Source organism: Gorilla gorilla, chromosome 17 (assembly GCF_029281585.2).
Source record: "Gorilla gorilla gorilla isolate KB3781 chromosome 17, NHGRI_mGorGor1-v2.1_pri, whole genome shotgun sequence".
Taxonomy (NCBI): Eukaryota; Metazoa; Chordata; class Mammalia; order Primates; family Hominidae; genus Gorilla; species Gorilla gorilla.
In genome coordinates, this window is record NC_073241.2 from 65,491,277 (window position 1) to 65,507,912 (window position 16,636).

At 40.1% G+C, this 16,636-nt stretch overlaps 1 protein-coding gene and 1 pseudogene across 1 annotated transcript in view; both read left to right on the forward strand.

The window, feature by feature from the left end:
• The window catches only part of MOCOS (molybdenum cofactor sulfurase), a 75,175-nt gene extending 74,775 nt beyond the window's left edge, over window positions 1-400 (forward strand). Inside the window, exon 15 of the mRNA XM_004059341.5 lies at window positions 206-400. Within this exon, the coding sequence (XP_004059389.1) occupies window positions 206-358 (153 nt within the window). The 3' untranslated portion in view covers window positions 359-400. The remainder of the gene's footprint in view (window positions 1-205) is intronic.
• A 4,802-nt stretch (window positions 401-5,202) lies between these two features.
• Window positions 5,203-6,335, forward strand: LOC101144460 (WD repeat domain phosphoinositide-interacting protein 3-like; annotated as a pseudogene).
• Window positions 6,336-16,636: the final 10,301 nt, after the last annotated feature.

Below are 16,636 nucleotides of genomic sequence, written 5' to 3' on the forward strand. Positions count from 1 at the left end.
TTAGGATGAGAATCTTTGGAGTCTAAAGTTAGGATTCTCTTAATGTTCCAGTGCATTCTACTGTGTAACAGATAGGAGATATCAAGTCTCAGTATATGTCTTTAAAAATCTGACTTGATTTTAGTTAAACATTAATATTTACAAAGTTATTTTAATTGCTAAAATAATCTAGCCTTTTTTGTTGTTGTTGCTGTTTTGTTCACAGGTGAACTTTGGCATGTACCTGATGCATGCATCATTGGATTTATCCTCCCCATGTTTCCTGTCTGTAGGATCTCAGGTGCTCCCTGTGTTGAAAGAGAATGTGAAAGGTCATGATTTACCTGCCTCTGAGAAACACCAGGATGTTACCTCCTAAAAAAAATTTTTAGCATACATTAAAGTTTCTCTTTTACAGTGATCTCTATTATTGTTAAGATCTGCAACTTGGTTCAGTAGAACTTGATGTTTTGAACAAGGAGAGTGCTTTTTCTTTAGAGGCAGGGAGTGCTCTCACCTGCTTCCTTCTGCCTTTGACTTCTCACCCTGCAAATTTGCACTGGCTGTGCTCAGGAGAGCAGTTCTGAGGCCTCAGGAACGAATGCTGCACCCACATCCAGTGAGGCTCCCGTAGGTATTTGAAGTATAATCACTTGTAATCAGATGAAATTTTTAATGAAGTTCACTGGGAAGATTGAACTTACTCCAGGTCCCTATTTTGCCATTTTCACACATTGTTACTTTGTTTTTAGAGAGCATCTTTGGATCTCTCCAACCCCTTTGTAGTGAGGAAGGGAGTCTATGCCCAGTGATCCTGGGTATGAGAAGGTGCTCCTCTCCTCCCATGTACATGATGGTGTGGGTTTATGCTCAGGGGCCCAGAGGGTAACTTGTGACCACATTCCTTGAGGGGAGTTTCTACCAGAATATTTATATTCTGAGCAAAGGCACAGGCCAGCAATTCCTTTCCTGTTGCTTCCCATCCCTGGCCTCCGTCCTCGTCCCCCACTGAGTTGATGCACTGAGGATGGCTCACGAGCCTGAAGTTACACTCAGTGATGGCTGTGCTTATGCAGGTGGTCGTCCTCCCCTCCACAAGCCCACAGGATGGTGTTGGTCCATCACCCGAGATCCTCCAAATCCTATCGAGGGAGGAACTTTGGCATTCAGGAATCCTGTCTGTATCATCTTTGACCACTGCTCCTGCAGCCTCCAGATGAAAATGTCCAGTGAGGAAATCTCATTCTCTAATGAAGTTACCCATCCCACTGAGTTTCTAAGAAGTTTCCCCCTGTGCTGAGCTTGTGTGTGCCTTAACTGCTTCTCCATGACTTCCAGCCTGGGGTCTTACCCTGTCCTCTGGAGCAATGCAGAGTGAGTACATCCACTCCACATTCATTCTGCTGGCGTCCTTCTGAAGCCTGCTGTCCATGTGTGAACCCAGTCCCTTCATCATCTTCCCCCTGGATGGTTGTATTTTTCCAGTCACTTCTCCCCCAAATGTCTGCCTGCTGTGGCCCACTGCATCTTTTGAAAGCCTGTGCCACCCCATCTCTCCTGCTGCTCAGTTGGAGAGCAGGCTCCAGGCTCAGGCTTCCCTAATTTATCTGTTCAGAGCCTGTGGGATTCAGGGTCAGTTTGTTTCATTATCACATTTGTAGGACTTTGTGTTGTTCCCAGCACTAGGTGAGATTTGAAAGATGAGGTGTGCTCTGTTCTCAAGGATTGTTGAGATGGAGCCTAATGATTGCACACTCACGTGCTGTGAAGAGTTAAGGGTAAAAAGTACAACTCTGACTCTGGTTCCTGAGATCAGCGAAAGAAGAGGCAAATGAAGTTAGGTGGGGTGGGGTGGGGTTTATTGTTTTGAACTGTTTATTAAAAACGCAACCTCTTCAAAGACTCAGCACTGCCACATCATATGAGTGGACTTGTCCTCATCAGCTAACTGATAGGAGAACAATGCCCTAAAGTAATGGATTTATCCACCTGCTCAGGCCAGTTTCATGCAGGAGGGAACTTCCCAGATGGCACATTGCCCCATTTCCAAGACCTTCCGCTGACAAATGCATCATATTAATTATGATGGAAAACAAGTAAGAAGGCATGTTCTACAAAAATTAGGTCACTTGCCCAGGTGCGGTGGCTCACACCTGTAATCCCAGCACTTTGGGAGGCTGAGGTGGGCAGATCATGAGGTCAGGAGATCGAGACCATCCTGGCTAACATGATGAAACCCCGTCTCTACTAAAATACAAAAAAATTAGCTGGGCATGGTGGCATGCACCTGTAGTCCCAGCTACTTGGGAGGCTGAGGCAGGGGAATCGCTTGAACCCGGGAGGCGGAGGTTGCAGTGAGCCGAGATCATGCCACTGCACACCAGCCTGGTGACAGAGCAAGACTCCATCTCAAAAAAAAAAAAAAAAATGAGGTCACTTTTGTCATCAAGAGTATGTTTTTTTTATCCACGTCTATGTCACCTTTTGCAGTAGATACTTTCATGACTGATTTCAGGCTTTTTGTTTTTTTGAGACAGGGTCTGACTCTGTCACCCAGGCTGGAGTGCAGTGGCATGATCACAGATCATTGCAGCCTTGACCTCTTGGGCTCAAGCGATTCCCCTGCCTCAGCCTCCCAAGTAGCTGGGACTACAGGCACACATCACCACATCCAGCTAATTTTTTTTTCTTTTTTTTTTCTTTTTGGTAGAGATGGCATCTCACTTTGTTGCCCAGGCTAGTTTTGAACTCCTGGGCTTAAGCCATCCTCCCGCCACAGCCTCCCAAAGTTCTGGGATTACAAGTGTGAGCCACTGTGCCCAGCTTTTGATTTCAGACATTTTAATGCAGATCCTCTCCTTTACAGCACTATTATTTGGTTATCTACTTATAATTACTGATTTAACATTGATCTGTTTTCACTAGATTGTAAGCTCCATGAGGACAAGTCCTGTGCCAGTATATCTCTAGTGTCAGCAGACAATACTCAAAATTTGTTGACAGACTGACTATTTAAAGCTGGCCCTATTTTTATCATTAATTGATTGAATATTAATTAAATATATTTTATTAATTTAAAATGAATTTTAAATGCATTTTTTCTTTAGTGTCTACCTTCAATATTTCTTGTATGAGGTTTCAGCTAAAAATGTACTTTGTGTATCTGTAGAGTGGCTTCATATTCAGAATTTATGGACATTTATGATTTTATGTCCCCTCCTTGGTTCTTATCTCCTGGAGTTCAGCCTTATGTGCTTCTCAAAGTGTATAACAAAATCAAATACAATATCATGTCCCTTGAATTTAATTCTAACACCAAACCTTGGTGTTAGAGTCACAAAAAATCCTTTTTTAAAAAAACTTGGTGAGAACAGACAACAACTTGTCTTTCTGGGCATTCACGTCATGGTCCTTTTAGCCAGAAGAGAGGTTTTCTTTTGCATAGTTTGATGAGCATCAAGAATCCTTTAAGGAGGGTGGCGGTGCTGACTTCTCTCCATTGAGAGTCAGCCTCATCCCCTCCTCAGCCTTGTGGATGGAGAAGAACAGGCAGTGATATACATTTTCTGCTGTTGAAAGATGTCCGCTTATCCTTCTCTTTCAGTGAAAAGTTGCTTTTTTATTCAATATGTACCGAACAGGTTCTAGAGTTTCAGAAACAAAAGAAACAGAACCAACATTTATAGATATCACTATAGAGGCATCACTAATTGGGGAAAGACAGACTAGGTAATAGTCAGATGTGATATAGTATGTTTAAGCTATAGGATGGCAGGTGCATGAGTGTTGGTTGTATTATTCTTTATTTTTTTGTATGACTTATGATATTCATGATAATTAAAACGTTTTGGAACAATTCATCTCAATTTTCTTTGCTTTGTTTAAAAAGAAAACATTGGCCAGGTGTGGTGGCTCATGCCTGTAATCCCAGCACTTTGGAAGGCCAAGGTGGGTGGATCACTTGAGGTCAGGAGTTCGAGACCAGCCTTGCCAACATGGTGAAACCCCATCTCTACTAAAAATATAAAAATTAGCCAGGCATGGTCGTGTGCACTAGTAATCCCAGCTACTCGGGAGGTTGAGGCAGGAGAATTGCTTGAACCTGGGAGGCGGAGGTTGAAGTCAACGGAAATCCTGCCACTGCACAGCAGCCTGGGCGACAGAGTGAGACTCCGTCTCAAAAAAATAAAAATTTTTAAAAAATGAAATAAAAATTAAAAGCAAACATTGAGCAAGAAAAGGTACCAGCCTGCTGAGGTACCATCTCTGTCATTGTAACTATGCCAAAGGCAGATGGATGAGAGAAGGGACCTGCACTTAGGCTGAAAGATTTGTTATGTTGGTAGCTGGTGGTGTTGTCTGGAACTTATGAATTGTATTTTCCTTGTAGCTTTTTCAGAAAGCAAGCTATTTTTTTCTTTTATTACAGCTACTAAATTTTGAGTTATTCTCACCTTTATTCATTTTTTAAAATGTGGGCCTGCAAAAGTATATCTAGTACTATAACAATATCTTCTTTCCTCTAAATTTTTATTTTTTAATTTTTGTGGGTACATAGTAGGTTTATATATTTATTGGGAGTGTAACAACACCTTAATAGGGAGAAACAACATTTGAGAGGAGGGAAAATATGTATACAATAAACAGAGTGGGGTCACATGATAACATTCTAGGCATTTTGTCAGAGGTGGACCTAAAATTTGAATCTGAGCATGCTGGTGTCTTCAAAAGGGGGAAACATGGGAGGCCGAGGCGGGCGGATCACGAGGTCAGGAGATCGAGACCATCCCGGCTAACACGGTGAAACCCCGTCTCTACTAAAAAATATAAAAAATTAGCCGGGCATGGTGGCGGGCACCTGTAGTCCCAGGTACTCCGGAGGCTGAGGCAGGAGAATGGCGTGAACCTGGGAGGCGGAGCTTGCAGTGAGCGGAGATCGCGCCACTGCACTCCAGCCTGGGTGACAGAGTGAGACTCCATCTCAAAAACAAAAACAAAAACAAACAAACAAAAAAAAAAGGGAGGGGGGCGGGGCGGTAAACATACAGTCAACAAATTCACAATTTCCAGAAGATAAAAACAAACATGTTTGTTCAGGGCAAATGGTGCTCAGGCTTGAGAGAAAGTTGTCTTCATAAATACAATACTATAAAACTTCCATTCCTGGGGCGGCCTTAGCACCAGCCTGGTGGGACCGGACCAGCCAGCCAGCCTCCCCAGGCAGCTCGCTGAGAATGGGAGGGCCAGCCCAGTGGCGCCATGATCCTCCTACCCTGTAACTCCCACAGTAACTAGCTGCTCTACACCGGCTTCAGCCAGGACCACGGATGCCTTGCTTGTGGGATGGAAAACGGATTCTGAGTCTATAACACCAATCCATTAAAATAAAAAGAGAAACAAAAATTTCTAGGAGGAAGAGTTGGTCATAATGAAATGTTATTTTGCTGCAACTATTTAGCTTTAGTTGTTGGTGGAAAAAAGCCAAAATACCTTCCCAACAAAGTGATGATCTGAGATGACGGAAAACGAAGACTGTTAATGAAATAGAATTTGTTACAGAAGTCAAGGCAGTCAAATTGCAGCGAGATAGAATTGTGGTTGTTTTGGACTCCATGATTAAGGTGTTTGCACTCACACAGAACCCCCATCAGTTGTACATCTTTGAAACCTCCTAAAACCCTAAAGGCCTCTGTCCTCTGTCCCAATAGCAGCAACTCTTTTCTGGCCTTGCCAGGCATGCACACGGGCCATGTTCAGCTCGTGGACTGGGCCAGCACAGAGAAGCCACCTGTGGACATTCCCACTCCTGAGGGCATCCTGAGCTGCATCATACTCAACCTGCAGGGAACAAGAATTGCAACCACACTCGCAAAAGGGACCCTTATAAGAATATTTGATACCTCATCAGGACATTTAATCCAGGAACTATGAAGAGGATCTCAAGCAGCTAATGTTTTCTGCATTAACTTCAATCAAGATGAGTCCTTCATCTGCATATCCAGTGACCACAGCACAGTGCACATTTTTGCAGCTGAAGACCCAGGAAGGAATAAACAGTCCAATTTGGTGTCAGCTAGTTTCCTTCCAAAATCCTTTAGTTGCAAACGGGTTTCTCCAAGTTTCAGGTTCCCTTGGGCTCTCCATGCATTTGTGCCCTTGGAACAGAGCCAAATGCGGTCACTGCGATTTGTGCAGATGTCGGCTACTACAAATTCCTATTCAACCCCAGAAGGGAATGCATCCCAGACATCTATGCGCAGTTTCTAGAAATGATCTACGACAAGCTGTGATTCCTCAACCATGAGTGCAACAGCAACCAACACTCATTATCCCTGAAACTCCTGGGGTTGGTGCCAGTGCCCCATGGGACTCTTGGATCACGGGCTGGCGGGTCTGCCCAGGGACCTTGGTCTGAAACCATACATAGTTGTCTGATTTCCTAAGAAGGACTCCCATTTTGGTATTAAAGACAGAAACCTCATCAAGGTACTACAGACACTCAGTGGCTCTAAGTAGGCCATGCTGACTGCCTGGCTGTCCCCGTTAGTTCTGCTGGGACTGACAGGGTCTGCAAACAAACCTGGGGACTGGGTCGAGAGGATGGGCAAATTCAAGTTTGTTTTTGCAACAGACTCCATCATTTTTACTGAATCTACAGTGGGGAAATGAACAAGTGTGTAAATGTTAGTTCTTGCATTATAAGCAGATCACTTGAGGTCAGGAGTTTGAGACCAGCCTGGCCAACACGGTGAAACCCTGTTTCTACTAAAATACAAAAATTAGCCAGGTGTGGTGGTGGGCACCTGTAATCCCAGCTACTCAGGAGGCTGATGCAGGAGAATCGCTTGAATCCAGGAGGCAGAGGTTGCAGTGAGCGGAGATCGTGCCACTGCACTCCAGCCTGGGCGACAGACTCCATCTCAAAAAAACAAACAAACATAAATATTGAAATGAAGAAATTAAATAAGTAATTAAAGACATAAGAAAAGAACATGATATTAGGCAAGTTTGAAAAAGTATCAAAGCTAACATGAAATAAAACATTAATGATTGAATTTCAACACTCAGGGACTGGGAGCTTCAGTTGAGACACATCTGAAGAGGGATCTGGAAAACAGATCTAAAGAGGATGTCCAGAAGGCATGGAGGAGACAAAGAAAGGGAATGAAGAGAGGGAGACTTGACCAGGACTAACTGTTGAAATCAGTCCCAGAGGGAGAAAGTAGAGAAAACAGGGCAAAGATAACATTTGAATTTTTAAGAATTAAGGAAAATCATGAATTCTCAACTTTAGGAAGCACAGTCCTGAGCATGATACATAAAAACAAATGCATGATAGGCACAGTGTAATGCAACCATAGAAACCCAAAAGACAAAGATAGAATCTTAAGTTGCAGCCACAGCAAAGAGATAAATTCCTACAAAGCAACAATAGACCAGAAGACAGAATGTTGACTCTGTCCAAAGTGCTGACAGAAAAATCACAGTCCTTCTAGGGTCTTCTGCTCAGTGAAGCTAAGCTATCAATCAGTCAAGAACAAAGGGGAAAATACATATTTTCTTTTTCTTTCTTTCCTTCTTTTTTTTTTTTTTTGAGAGAAAGTGTTTCTCACTCTGTCACCCAGGCTGAAATGAAGTGGTGTGATCTCAGCTCACTGCAACCTCCACCTCCAGGGTTCAAATGATTCTTCCACCTCAGCCTCCCAAGTAGCTGGGATTACAGGCATGCACCAAGACTCCTGCCTAATTTTTATATTTTTTGGTAAAGACAGGGTTTCACCATGTTGGCCAGGCCGGTCTTGAACTCCTGACCTCAAGTGATGTGCCTGCCTCTGCCTCTCAAAGCGCTGGGATTATAGGCATGAGCCACTGAACCCGGCCAAGTCTCAAAAACTCAGATAGTTTACCCAAAGTAGATCTCCTCTGAAAGAACTTCTAAAGTTTGTAATTCAGGGAGAAGGAAGTTGAACTTAGAATCAAGGACTGATAAGGAAAGAGAAATAATGAGTAAAGAAATAGATAAAAGAGTAATTATAAAAATACAGAATGAAACAATAATAGTAACACTAATGACTAATTAAAGAGTAAAGAAAAAGAATCAAATTATCAAAAAGTAACATTTTGTCATTGGTCATGCTAAAGAATTCTAAAGTTCTTGTATTAGAAGGAGGGTGAGAGTAACGCAGCAGCAATAACAATAACTACAGTTAATTTAAAAGCCTGCTCTACACATGACATGGTCTTAAGCCTTTTTAGGTAATTAACTTATTCCCCAGAACAGCCCTGTGAGTTTGATATTATTATCATCACTATTTTGCCCAAGGGGAAAACTGGCCCTCAGGAGGCCAAAAGTGACTTGCCAAGGGACACAGTGGGGTGTGGCTGAGTTGTGATTTAATCTGGCACAGTCAGGTTCTGAGCAGGTCTTCCTAACCATGGCAATGTTACATTGATACTTTGTTAAGAAGTGTGTCAGCATTTTAGGAGAAGAATTAAAAGAACAGAAACAGAGTTGACAGCTTCTAAATCAATTGAGCAAAAATGGAATTAAAAATACTTGATCATGTCAAAAGAAGACAGGAAGAGAAAAAATCATAGAAAAGGCATAATAAATGAAAAATATGGAAGATATAAATCCAAGTATATTAGTAATATCAATAAATGTAAGCAACTAATGGTATGTTTTGAGGGGAGTAAAGCAGAATGGTTAAATTGAATATAAAAAAATCCATATGCTGCAGAAAGGAGACAAACCAAGGAAACAAAAAAGATGAAAGTAAAAGAATGGGAAAAGATGTTCCAGGCAAATACTAACCAAAAGAAAGCTGGTATAGATACATTAGAAGCGATGATATTTTAATTATCACCGGTTTATTATTTGGCTTTAAGGCAAAAATCGTGTTTAGGGATAAAGTCACCACATAATGATAAAGGGTTAAATTCTCCAGGAACATACAACAGTTTAAACCAATAGCAACACAATACTAGAGTCTTAAGGCCCATGCAACAATGAAACAAAACATGACTGAATTATAAGAAGAAATTGAGAAATCCACAGTTATGATGGGAAAGTTCTTTCAGTCAACAATAAATAAAGCAAACAAAATTTAGTAAGGCCATGATACAGGTGAAGAACACAAATGATAAAGGAATCTTCATGTAGTGAATATACGTAGAATCCTTAACCAGACAATGAGCAAATACATATTTTTACATGGAATATTTGTGAAAATTGACAGTGCGTTACCTAGACCTAGGGCAAATTTCAAAGAATAGGTATAGAGACCACATTTTCTGACTACAACAAAATCAAATTATAAATCAAAAACAAAAATAACTAGGATATATACATAATATTTTAAAAACACTTTTGAATAGCTCATAAGTAAAAGAAAATCATAATAGGAGTTAGAAAACATTTAGGACATGCCAATATTAAAATATCATACATAAAAATTTGCAAATTAAGCTAAAATAATACAAAGAACAAGTGTTATATCCTAAAATGCTTATATAAGGAGAAACCTAAAAACTTCATCTTAAAGAGTTAGAGAAATTATAGCAAAATAAATTCTGAGAAAATGGAAGAAGAAACCAACAGAAAACAAATTAATGAAACATAGAACAAAAGGGCAACAAACATAATTTAAAAACCTAAAAAATACTACAAACCTCTGGCAAGAAAAAAAAGCACAAACATTATTAGGACTAAAAAAGGAAACATATAACAAATTTAGCCTAAATTTTTAAAAATTGTAAGAAAGACTTCTAAATTTTTATGTTCCTCAAAACAAACTCTCAAGAGATATAAAGCAAAATGGGAAGAACATTCTAATCCAACTAGAAACTAAGGTTGAAAAATAATAGGAAGAACTTAGAAGAGAAATAAAGAATTCTGTAATCACAAGAGGGAAATTTGAATACATCTTTTTCAGTTATTGATAGAAATAGCCTTCAAAAAATTAGTAAAACTATAAAAGATTTGAACAGTGTGATTTACAAATGTGGCTTAATAAACATACACAGAACGCTGAAGTATGGGATTGTTGTTACCATTCTGATAAAAATGTTTTCTAATGTTTCATTAGAATATTTCTAATATTTCATTGTGATTTTGTCTTTTATACACAGATTATTTAGAAGGGAAGATTAGAAAGGAAGAAATAAAACTAGTTTCATTCACAAATAACATGATTTTCTATGTAGAATATCCAAATACCTTTTTAAAAGAAAAGGGAAAAACTCCTAGAACTAATATAAGTGAGGTTAGTAAAGTCACAGGATGTAAGATCAGCACTGCTGAGCTTAATATTTTGCTGTTGCCATCTTGAAATTCTGAATAATTTTTGAACAAAGGGCTTCACATTTTTATTTTGCACTGAGTTCCACAAATTATGTAGCTAGTCCTACCTAAGATGTCATAGTAGCTGTGGTCCTTATTCAGAGTTATCTAACTGCAATGTCCACATTAGCTTTATTTCCAACCATAGTCATTGGAAAAATTTGCTCAGTGCTTTACTCTGAGAATTTGTCATTGATTTTATTTATATGTCATTCTCAAAAAGATGGTCCTTCAAAACCGCCTCCATGAGAGACTAAGAAGGCCAATGGGAAACCTGCTTTGCTCCTCATACGCTATTCTTTCATGACTCCAAACTCTTCTTATCCCAGTATATCCAAGCTGCTCTTGATGGATCACACATTGCTGCACTGCTAGCAATTACACATGGCTCTATGTACAAATCTTCAATGGTTGGATCACACTTTAGGACGAAATAGGACTGAATGAAGTGGACAGCAAATGCTGACTTGCCCCTGACACCTCTTTCAATCTCTTGTCCATATCCTTGGAATGTTGCTAAGCCCACACTAGCCCACAAAACCCCAATCCCTAGGTCCAGCTCCAGATGTCTGCCTGGCAGGCTGATAGAGAGTAATCAGGTGAGCCTCCAAAAGGGCGAGTTCACTTAGGGGTACCACTGCACCAGAGGCTGGTCAGGGTTCTTTGAGGGATAGAGATGTGTGGTATCTGGCTGGAACATATGGTGGTAGCTAGTGAAGGGCTCTCTCCTCAGCACCTGCTCCCTCTTAATATCTTTGGATTTAATTTACTGTTGTTTTTGTTGTTGTTGTTTTACTAACTTATTGGAATGAATGCTTAATTAATTTATTCTCCTTTTTTCCTAATATATTCTTACAAGCCTATAGATTTTCTTTTAAGTACTATTTTGGCTTCATCTCAGATTTTGATACATAGTATTGTTGTTACTATTCTGATAAAAATGTTTTCCAGTATTTCATTGTGATTTTGTTTTTTATACACAGGTTATTTAAAAGTGTGTTTTTATTCATTTCCAAACATATGGGGTTTCTCTAGGTTATTTTTGGTTGATTTCTAGCTCAGTGGCATTATAGTCAGAATACACACTTTGTATGATTTCAATAGTTGAAATTTGTTGAAACTTGCTTTATGGCCCTGTCCAAAAAAAAATGGTTCATGGTTTACAGTCATCATAAAAATGATCAATTTTTATAGATACTCTATGTGCTTGAAAAGCATTTGTATTGTGTAGATATCTTTGCTTTCTTCCTGATTTTAGGAATAAGCCTTTCAATCTTTCACCATTTTGTATAATTTAGCTATAAGGTTTTTGTAGGTGCATTTTATGAGGTTGAGAAAGTTGCTTTCTTATTCCTAGGCTGCTGATAACTTTTATTATGGGTGCATTTGAATTTTGTTAAATGGTTTTACTGTATCAATTGATAGGATCATGTGATTTTTCTTCTGTGATTATTATGGTGGACTGTATTGATTGGTTTCCAAATATTGAAATAGTCTTGCTATTCCTGGATAAACTCCATTGATCCTGATATTTTATTTTTTTCATATATTCCTGGGTTTGATTGCTAATATTTTGTTGAGGATCTAAGCTCATAAGGGATACTGGTCTGTAATTTTCTTTTCTTGCACTGTCTTTGTCTGGTTGCCAGAATCTCTGAATACAATGTGTATTTGTCTTATTAATATTTTTCTTCCTGCTGTATCCGTTTTTGCTTCATGTATTTTGGAGCTATGTTATTTGGTGCATTTACCCCTAAGATTGCTATGCCTTCTTGATGGACTTATTCCTTTATTGATGTGTAATATTCTTTGTCCTTAGAAGTTTTCTTTGCTCTGCAGTTCAATTTATCTAACATTCACATAGCCATTTCTGAGGATTATAAGCTCCTCTCACTTATGAACATAAATTCAGAAATTCTTTAAAAAGTAGCAAACTTTGTTCAGTAATATCTGCAAAGATGATATATTATGACCATGTTGTATTAATTTCAAGGATGCCGAGGTTTATTTTTAGAAAACAAGAGATTAAAGGATCAAGTCAAATTGTCTCAGTAAATGAAGAGAACAATTTTGATAGAAATTCCACATTCACTTGTAATTAAACACACCTTTTAGCAAGCAGAAGAAATATTAGTGTAAATAATACTAACTGCTCTAACAAGCAAAGCAAAAATCTCCATGGCTTACTGGTGGTAGTGATGGAGGCAGTGAGCATGGCGGTACGATCTGTGGTGCGATGCCTGGCAGAGCCTTTAGTGGTGTCTACCTTAGAGTAGCTATGCAATGTCCAAAACTGATTCTTTGGCTCTCTGGGGAGTCTGGGAGCTACACAATATCCTTTATTACACCTATTTTCTGCTTAGTCTTGTGAGAATTAGTGTCTATTGTTTCCAACTAAGAATTCTGACTGATAGAAAATGTGGTGCCTGATGTGTACCACGTCAGTGAATAGTAAGGACTCAAATATTTCAAATTGGAAGGTTGATAACCTTTATTATATTGCGGCAAAATATTTATCAATCTGTTGCCTGTTGTCTTTTGAGACATTGACCATATGCCAACCATATGGCATATGTTAGAAGACATACGGAAAAAAATCACATTGATGGGGCTCCTTTTTGCAGAGTTCAGCAAAGTTCTAAGGAAGATAAATAAACTCAGGCTAGGAGAGGACCACATCAAGGTCATGGCCATCACATAATTAGCTAAGAACTCTGAAATAATTAAGGTACACTTTTGGGTTTCTAGAAAGTTTTAAATGTGTAGTACCATAAAAGCCTGATGTGCCCAATTCTTGTCAATATTTCCTCATCAGAATTGTTGTGTGATTTTTAATACATAGAGTTGACCAAAATAAAAACCTTCCATTTAGTTTTGAGAGATCTGTATTAGCAAAAGCGCCACCAGTCTGGACTAAAAGGGACTGACTATTCAAGATATAAAAAAAAAACTTCTAAGCTTCTGACTTCATATGGAAAGAAAGAAAAAAGATAAGGCTATTCAGCCACCAAAAAGTGCACATTCTCCAAAGTGCCCTTTTCAGACGGGCACTTCAGAAGGACATAACCCAAGGAGTGTTCTGGAGAAGAAAAGACCTTTCAGAGGATGGATCCAAGAGTCACCGAGAGCAATGAACTGATGCAGAAATGTAAGCTTATTGTGGGAAAAGGAGAAATAGAGATGAGCAAAAAGAAATACCCTCTCATCCTACCACCCTATCAGAGACACAATTAACCTTGAACGATTTGGTGTATAGGTTTCCAGACTTTCCCCCATGCCACCAACAACTCGTGCGCTTCTGTGTAGCTTCTCTTAGTGCTCTTGTGACTCTGTTCTTTGCATTGATGGAAAAGCCATATGTGGTGGCTCTCCAGGATTCTTGAAAAAAACTCAGCCCTGGCCTTTCCAGACAGCTCGTTGGGAGTTTAGAACACCCTTTTGTCATCCCTTTGAGATCTTGGCTGGATGCCACCCTGGGCTCCTCTCTGGCTCACTACCCTCCTCTGCTGGCCTTCTTCACCAGCTTTGGTTAATGAAACTTGATGGATCATAGTGCCAAGCACTGTGCTTGGTGCTGGGGGCACAAAGATGCATTTTACATAGTCCCTGCTCTTAAGGAGCTGACTGAGGATCTAGTGGGTGGAACCAATGTATAAGCAGAAACCATCAAAACAATCTAGTCACTAATTTCAACAGTTCCCATGAGGGAAGCATTTAAAAATGATTTCACACACAGAGTTTGGTCCCCAATTTTAGAAAAAACTTATAAATCCTCTTAAAACATGGCTTCAGCTAAGAAGTCCCAATGAATTTTGAATGTTTATTTAACAAAGCAGCAGATTTATGAGAAATCTATTCAAAATGTTGAATTTATAGTAGTTGTACCCTTTCCACATGTTTTGCTTATAGCTCAAATTAGCCTTTTTTAAAAACACAGTTGCTTAATGATGCTGAATTAATCATTCACTCAGCAATAATTAATTCTTACCAGTGGAAGCACGATGACTTTTCTCATAAAACATGGAGAAAAACAACTCATTTAGTGACTTAGTGGCAAAGTAGTATGTTGGAATTTTGATTGCAGTAATTGAAGATGAGTAGGGTTATTGAGATCATACTTTTTTGCACATTAAAAACTTTCTTATTAAAGAAATTTATTAATAAAACATTTGTTTTCTACTTGTGAATGTATATAGAGTCATGCACTTTTATTTTATTTAATTCTCACAAAAACCCTAAGGGTAGGTATTTATACCTACATTTTCCAAATGAGGAAACTGAGGCTTAGAGGGATTAATTGACCCAGTCAAGATCAGAGGACTTATACAGAGCAAGGATAAGATTTGAACCTAGGTCTGCCTTTTCACCATTGTGATAAACTGCTGAATAATGATCATTGTGGGCACCATTGTAAGCACTTCACAGGTATTAAATTACTTAATCCTCTTTAACAAGTTTATGAGAAATCTATGACTATTACCATCTCCATTTTAGAAATGAGGGAAGAGAGGCACGGAGAGAGTAAGTCACTTGCCCTAGGACCCTGAGCTAGTAAGTAGTGGGGCTAGGTTTTGAACCCAGGCCTCTAACTCAGGCATCCATTTTTTGCTTACCTCACTCAAGAAAAGCCATTATTGTTTATTAAACAAATTGCTTTTTGATACACATAAAATATTGTAAAAATAAGCGTTAGCAAGTGATTTGTTCATGAGCTGTGATGGCCACTGTGTGCCTCCCATTGCACTGGATGGTGATTGTGAGAAAAGAAAAGACCACAGTTCTTTTTTATAGAATAGCATCTCACTCTATCACCCAGGCTGGAGTGCAGTGGCATGATCATAGCTCACTGTAACCTCAAACCCCTTGCTCAAGTCATCCTCCCGCCCCAGCCTCCCAAAACACTGGGATTACAGGCTTAAGCCATGGGCACGGTCCCACAGTTCTTGTGTTCAGTGAGCTAGATGGCTCTTATCAGATGATCACAAGGACAATGGTGCTTTCAGGGAGGTTCGGGAGCCAGGTGTACATCTAGCAGGGACCAGGTTGGCCTGTGAGATTGAAAGGGAAGTCCCACAGATGGTCAGAGTGCCATCTCCTTGGGATGACCAGAAAGCTGTCCATGAGCTGGGTTCAGTGGCTCATGCCTGTAATCCCCACATTTTGGGAGCCCAAGGTGGGTGGATCACGAGGTCAGAAGATTGAGACCATCCTGGCCAACATGGTGAGACCCTGTCTCTACTAAAAATACAAAAAAATTAGCTGGGCATGGTGGCGGGCACCTGTAATCTCAGCTACTCAGGAGGCTGAGGCAGGAGAATCACTTGAACCCAGGAGGCGGAGTTTGCAGTGAGCTGAGATCATGCCACTGCACTCTAGCCTGGGTGACAGCACGAGACTCCATCTCAAAAAAAAAAAAAAATGCTGTCCATACAGAAGCTGCCATGTTTCCACCAACAACTACCTCTGGCCTCCAGGGCCTTCAGCAAGGGAAGAGAGGAAAAGGCATTAGGAGTGTGCCACAACCTTTCAACTGTGATGAGAGATGCTAGGCACTGGAAGGCTGGCTCCAGTGATGGCATTTGTTCTTTCGAGTGACCCTCTGATCAGAAGAAGCCATCTGGACCAACTGTGTCCCATCCTTCTCAGCTTTCCTTTATCCGAGAGGGAGGGGTAAGCTGCTGAGGACAGCACAGGCTACAGGGATCCAGCGGATCCAGAGATCCACTGCTAGAACCGAATGCTGGCTAGTGCTTGAAGAGGGTGCTGATACAAAGAGCCATCCAAGGACACTGAAAGCGGCAGAAACCTTCACTGGGCAGACAGTGTTCCCAGCACCTCGGATCTCCAAGAAAGGCTGAGGCTCTTCTTGCCAAGGGAAGAGTTCAGAACGTCCTTGGAAGCAGAAGGAAAGGTAGGATCCATCCACCTGGCAGGCACTTTCAGCCTGTCTTTCCTTTTTGTTTTTAGTCTTTTCCCTCTTCTCCTGTTTGTGCAGACAGAATTAACTTCTACATAACTCACCTTGCAAATCTCCAAATAAAAATCATGGAAAACATCATACTATATGAGCAAGTGATTGAACATCTCTAAGTCTTACTATGTCTCATCTGAAAAGCGAGGAAAACCACAGGATCTATCTTATAAAATCGAGATCAAATGAGCCCATTTGTGTTTTAGCTCAGTGCCTCAAAATAATTATGCCTGAGTAATCCAAGTCTACCACCTGCTGGCAGCATTCGGTAAGTGCAGAATTTGTTTCTTCAAGAGGCTAAAAACTGGTGCATATTGGGTCAGCAAATCCTAAAGAGAAGAATG